At 33.3% G+C, this 6,020-nt stretch overlaps 2 protein-coding genes across 3 annotated transcripts; one reads left to right on the top strand and one right to left on the bottom strand.

Annotated features, from left to right (window-relative positions):
- Positions 1 to 1,570: 1,570 nt before the first annotated feature.
- LOC147075557 (acylphosphatase-2-like) lies at positions 1,571 to 3,418 on the bottom strand. The gene is made up of 3 exons (XM_085941883.1): positions 3,313 to 3,418; positions 2,040 to 2,149; positions 1,571 to 1,743 (listed from the first exon to the last, which is right to left on the bottom strand). The coding sequence occupies exons 1-3, from the start codon at positions 3,379 to 3,381 to the stop codon at positions 1,620 to 1,622; spliced, it is 303 nt and encodes a 100-aa protein (XP_085798009.1). The 5' UTR covers positions 3,382 to 3,418; the 3' UTR covers positions 1,571 to 1,619.
- A 403-nt stretch (positions 3,419 to 3,821) lies between these two features.
- Positions 3,822 to 5,859, top strand: LOC147075556 (oligoribonuclease, mitochondrial). Of its 2 annotated transcripts, none has more exons than XM_085941867.1 (3): positions 3,822 to 4,023; positions 4,526 to 4,749; positions 5,494 to 5,859. In XM_085941867.1, exons 1-3 carry the CDS (start codon positions 3,981 to 3,983, stop codon positions 5,848 to 5,850), a joined length of 624 nt encoding a protein of 207 aa, XP_085797993.1. In that variant the 5' UTR covers positions 3,822 to 3,980; the 3' UTR covers positions 5,851 to 5,859. The 2 variants fall into 2 exon arrangements, with proteins under 2 accessions (XP_085797993.1, XP_085797994.1); XM_085941868.1 differs by having other exon boundaries at positions 3,831 to 3,890.
- Positions 5,860 to 6,020: the final 161 nt, after the last annotated feature.

The following is a 6,020-nucleotide window of genomic DNA, read 5'->3' as shown; positions in this document are numbered from 1 at the left end:
TTAAAAGTGAATTATAAAAAAATCAATAAAGTACCCAATTAAAAATTTTATTAGAATTTTAGGGGTAACTAGAAATAAAACATGTACTCTATTTATTGATTTCAAAAAGATTGAGCTAAAGAAACCTACATCGACATTACTGGATCATCTTGTTGGAAACGGAGATACAACAAACAAGCTGTATGCTTTATTTAGATACCCGCACATCGTTAACTTCATCGAATTGGGCTCTCTTAGATGGCTGGCAAGTCCAACATGACAAAGAAACTGACTAGTGGCGCTTATCACAGTGGACTGTATAATTTGAAGGATGATGAGGAGTCCGGATCTGGGGGTGGGGGCGATTTAACTGAATGCCAGTCACTGTGCTTTTTGATGATGGCTCCGTGGTCTGGTTTCACTGTCACTCGCGCGGTATTGTTTGTTTTGGGTCACCCTGTTCGCAGCACTTGGTACACAGTTTTATGGATGATATGTGAGGGTGAATCAATAATAATGATCTGTATGATTGAATAGGATGAGAGGTTCACTAAAGCCGTAACAGACTTAGTGCAACGAAAGTCTTACAGAATGTTTTGAATCACTCGATAGTTACCGTAGTGCGGCAACACGCGCTCAATCGTATCCTTGAGCCGACTGGAGCTGGTATCACGGCTTGGCATGGCATTCAGAAGTATCTGACGGTCACACTATTATCAAGCTGACGAACCACTTCTTAATCAGTCTTTATTTTCAATTGAATTACTAGTGACGGTAAGCTATCAGAAGCCCGCTCACGTCCCCTATTTGAATATAACTGCATGTTCATTGCAGTTACGATCGATTTGTGACCCATAACTGCCGGTCACTTGGGCTTGTGGCAATAATACTGGATTCGAGGTATGTGGGAAATAAGGATGGAATGCGAATATAAATGGCGCAACCACTGACATTCAGTAAAAAGAAAAATGAATGAAGACCTGGTCGACCCCATATAAGATGGAGGAATAGTATTGAGTTAGATTTAATAGCCTTGGACGTTCAAAACTGGAGTGAAACAGTTTTTCACAGACCTAAATGGAGACGGATGCCATAGGAGGCCAAGACCCACAAAAGGTTGTAGCACCAGGAAGAAGAATAGTTCTTCAAAAATCTTTTGTTTGTTATACATAGAGTATAGAGGCTGAATAGTAAGGCAAGGCTAAGCACGGATTACTAAAACCAATAATTACTATAAAATAGTATGTATTCAACTCTTATCAATTAGAATTTAGTTTAATGTGGGTGAGAGAGATGTAGAGCTTTCGGAAAAATGAACTGTATTATATTTTTATGACTGATACAAGTGAATAAAAAATTCCTTTTTAGCCATTGTACAAAATCAAGATTGGAGAACCTTCTTTTGTTGGAAGGCTGTATAAAGTTATAAGGCCACATTCATAAAAACATCAATTAGATTCACTTCAAAATGTATATTATTTAAAATTTTATGTGTGAATACCATATTATGTGTAATAGAATAACACATTTTATAAAATAAAATAAATAAAACAAAATTTCAAATTAAATTAATACAATTTATTATTCGCTATTTAGTTCAATGAATAAACTTCATTATTACATAATATTATAATTAAACTCTATCTTGGTCGTTTTATAACATCGAATTTGTCAAATTTATATCCATTAATGTCTAACTCATTCTTAAATACTGCCTTATCAATTTTCGACTGCGGACTGCCCGTGCTCTGAAGCCAAGATTTCCTGAAATTAAAAATAAGAGTTATACCTATTTTTTTTTTTAAATACACGTTGCTACACAATCTTTCACCCGGAATAGACGAATTGAATTGGCCTATAATAGAAATATGTATTTTTATTTTGCTCATGAGTCGATGAAAAGATTTAAACATTTCTACATAGAGCTAGACAGTGGATATGATTCATCCGAGCTAGACAGTGGAAATGATCTGCTCAAGTAATTTTATGAATAAGTGTAATCGATCACGCTTGTAACATAATTGTATGTTGTACGTTATTACTGATGACTATGTACTTACATTTCATTTATTTGAGGTACCGGACCCTGCGCCTGTCCTTCGACGGTCCCTTGTGGTGTGTTCTTACACCAGCCTCGGACGCCGAGTTCTACTGCTTTGTCATGGGTACACTAAAATTGAAAGAAATATTTAATTAATTGCTCCCAAATATTATCGGAAAATAAATTATTGTATTGATGTATATAAATATAACCAGTAAAACATCATGTCATAAAAAAATACTTCGATGAGATAAAAAATGATAACTGTCAGTGTGTTTTTGTTCTTGATTTGTTATTATTATGGGATTCATGTCATAACTTTATCCGTTGAAAGTATATTAATAAGACTGAAATTATTAATCCTAAATAGTTTGTTCATCAACATGTTCAATACCTCCATGTTTTCCATTCAGGTTCTCAACCAATACAGTTGATTAAACTTTATGGATAGTACTCAAACTGTCTTCTAGTCTGCATATTACCTATTTACTATTTATATAATAATATAATACCTAGGTATGTAGCTATTTTATTTTATTATATTACCTACTAACATTTATGTGCTGTTCTAACACATTCAGGGGAGGGACGGTCTGATAAAATGTGATGGCATAGGAAGAAGATTTTAAAATGTATTGTGATTTATGGTCTACCACTAACTTATGGTGTACAAGTACTTCAATACCTAGTCAAGGAAAATTATTACACCCAGTACCTCCTTCTGTATGTTCCAAGAGCACTACCACCCCTTGGGTTTAATAATACACCATAATATAATATGGGTGGGGCATACAATATAATATTAGGTATATGATGGCTTTCCAAACCAGTTATTCATATAAATTGAATTCTGTCTGTTTTTTAAATTAGTAATTGCAAGTCACATACTTTGCTGTTTAAAATACCAGCAATATGAAGTAACATGAAACACTTATTTCTTCTTGCAGACAATAAAGCAAACATGGGTATGAAGGAGGGATTCGTTAGCAACACATATAAACAAAACAAACTGATGATTCGTAATGCCTATATAGTATTATGTGAGATAACCTAAATATCCAAAGTAAAAATTTATTACGCAAATATCGAGTGCCTACACTCTACAGGACAAAATATGAATTTATCTCAAATACCTATCGATAGTTAAATTGAATTTTAAAATTGATTTTTTTAACTCTAGACATTCCAGGGAGGCACCGCCGGATGTGATACTTATCTATTTACATGATGGAATATAATGTTATTCTACAGTGTATTGAATGAAAATGGTTAAAGACACTTTATAGCCGTACCTTGCGAAAGAAAACTCCTTGAACTCGACCAAATATTTCAAAGTCAAAAGATTTTAGTTTGACCGACATGTCGAATCGCGCCAGACAAAAAATATTGACAATTCGATTAGTTTTTTGTTTTGGTATATGGTTGTTAAGTTTCAAAATGCTAATTAATGAAGAAAAACCTTTTCCCTAATAAAAAAAAATACAATTAAAATACAGCATACTAGACTGCTTGAGAATTTAAGAAAATGCATAGCTTATTAAAAATAAACGTGAAATGATTTAAGCACGCCCTTTTTTGATGTGTGACACTTCTACATTGATAAAAAAACATTGTCGGTAACTCTACCCGAGTGCCATTTTACCCACTAACATAAACATTGTTTATATAAAATGAATATTATTAGTTATTATTATTCTTATTAGTCTTAAATCATACCACTACATTTTCCAAAATCTACTGATATTATAAGGAATCTACTGAATTATTAGTCAAAATCTATTGAAATTTAAAATTTTGACTTGGCAACACTACTGCGCTGTCAAATTGTCAACACGACCACTTTTTTCTACATTGATTTTATTATTCGCAGGTACCTATAAAAGTTGTAAATATTCACAGAATGATCTAAAATATTCACTTGATCAAAATACAGTAAACATGAAACCATATTTTTTCTGAAATGGGCATATTAAAGCTGTTTCAGAGTTTGAAATATTTTTCAGGTTAGTATTCGTGACAATACTAGGTAGTGTTATTGTACACGTTTATTTACTAATGATATCCCGCAAACATGTTTTGCATCCTTACACAATTTTAAAAGGTCTAATATTATAGATTGACTGATGTGAAAGCAGAATCAAGCGCTTTAAAGCAATTTAATATATTTTAGTAACTTACCTTTCTTCTACTAATGCTATTCTGTTAGTGTTTCTCCTGCAAATTTTAATTTTCATGACATACTTTTTTATGTACATTTTTTAAATATCTTTTAATTTGTTAACTGTCAATAATTCATGGTGGAACTGCATTGTATTGTTTGATTTAATAAAACGCAATTTTTTTTGTAGTACTTATTCCACTTTAATACATTCACTGCTGACCAGATAATTACTAATTAATTACCACATTTAAATATGTTAATTATATCTAATGGCCAACTAAACCGGTTCAAAAAAAAATTGCGTTTTATTAAATCAAACAGTCCATTTTTTTATTAATTTCTAGGGTCTGCAAACTTTTCGAAGATGCCTTTGAACAAAAACAATATTGTTTGGGTAGACCTTGAGATGACCGGTTTAGATAGTGAGAGGGATCACATAATGGAGGTTGCGTGCATAGTTACCGACTCAGAACTGAATGTAGTCGCTGAAGGACCTGATATTATCATCCATCACGATGTTCAAACTTTAGAAAACATGAACGAATGGTGCATTAAACAACATGGAAAGGTACTTACCTATATTTTAAAAAAATACGTTGAAAAACTTTTAAATCTATCACTTCCCTGCCCATATCCATTTAATCCATCCATATTCAAATTCAAAAATGAAAACCTAACCTAAACTAACGCAACCTATCAAATAATCCAGTATATCGGCTATTTTCCAAAGTGTTTGCCGCTGGCTTCCCATAACCGACTTGTACCTTTATTTTTACCATGTTTAATCCCAAAAAGATCATAATTACGTCCCTTCACAGAGTGGAGGTTGTTTTAACACATTTTTGTTTTTACAAGATGTTAGCCACTTGCTCAACGTATTAGGTCCATACATACATTGAAAAACAATATTATGTGAAATTTTTACGAGACCCGGGACCCACAACAGTATAAGCCTGATGCGTAACCACTTGACCCCCATGGGCGAAAAATATTAACACTGATGAATTGCCATCAAATAGAAAACTCGAAAGTAGCTCTCAACGCCAAAAAACTGGGCGCTCATTCCTTAGTCTTGTGACGTAATTCTATTCATACTTAAAGTAATTCTTATATGCAAACAACTGAAATAAAACTCATTGTCACAGGCACTCATGGTAATTGCGTAATTGGTAATCAATAGAGTTGTTGACTGACAAGATGTTTCGGTTATAACCGGTTTGGAAGCTCTACTTACAATGTTCAGATCACTTTTGATATGCGCAAATATATATGTGCGCCATTAATTAATATTTCCTGTCATGAATTCTTTCAGACAGGCCTGACGAATGCCTGCTTAAAGTCCACAATCAACCTTAAAACAGCGGAAATTACAGTTCTGGATTTTGTTAAAAAACATGCGCCGAAGGGTGAGTGTCCACTTGCCGGCAACAGCATTTACATGGACAGAATATTTTTGCAAAAATACATGCCAGTCTTCAATTCCCATCTCCACTATAGAAACATCGACGTCTCGTCAATCAAAGAACTCTGCCAGAGATGGTATCCAGATGTATATAGAGGCATGCCGCCTAAACGTCTCGAGCACCGTGCGCTATCGGACATACACGAAAGCATCACTGAAATGATTTTCTACAGGAACAATTTATTTAAAAAACCACTTGTGACATAAGTTATTTATTAACAAAAAAATACATATTTACACATCACGATGGTTTAAAATTTAAGTAGCTCACGAATAATACTGGTAAGATAAAAAATACCCTAGGAGAAGCCGAATACAATATTAATGCCATGAAAGCACAATTTTATAAAATTCACCTATCACTTGGTATTCATCAC

Source organism: Rhyacophila brunnea, unplaced genomic scaffold (genome assembly GCF_057557595.1).
Source record: "Rhyacophila brunnea isolate RB1 unplaced genomic scaffold, BYU_Rbru_1.0 scaffold_14, whole genome shotgun sequence".
Lineage (NCBI taxonomy): Eukaryota > Metazoa > Arthropoda > Insecta > Trichoptera > Rhyacophilidae > Rhyacophila > Rhyacophila brunnea.
Note: the sequence above shows the minus strand (reverse complement) of the source record. Positions and strands in the feature narration are given on the sequence as shown.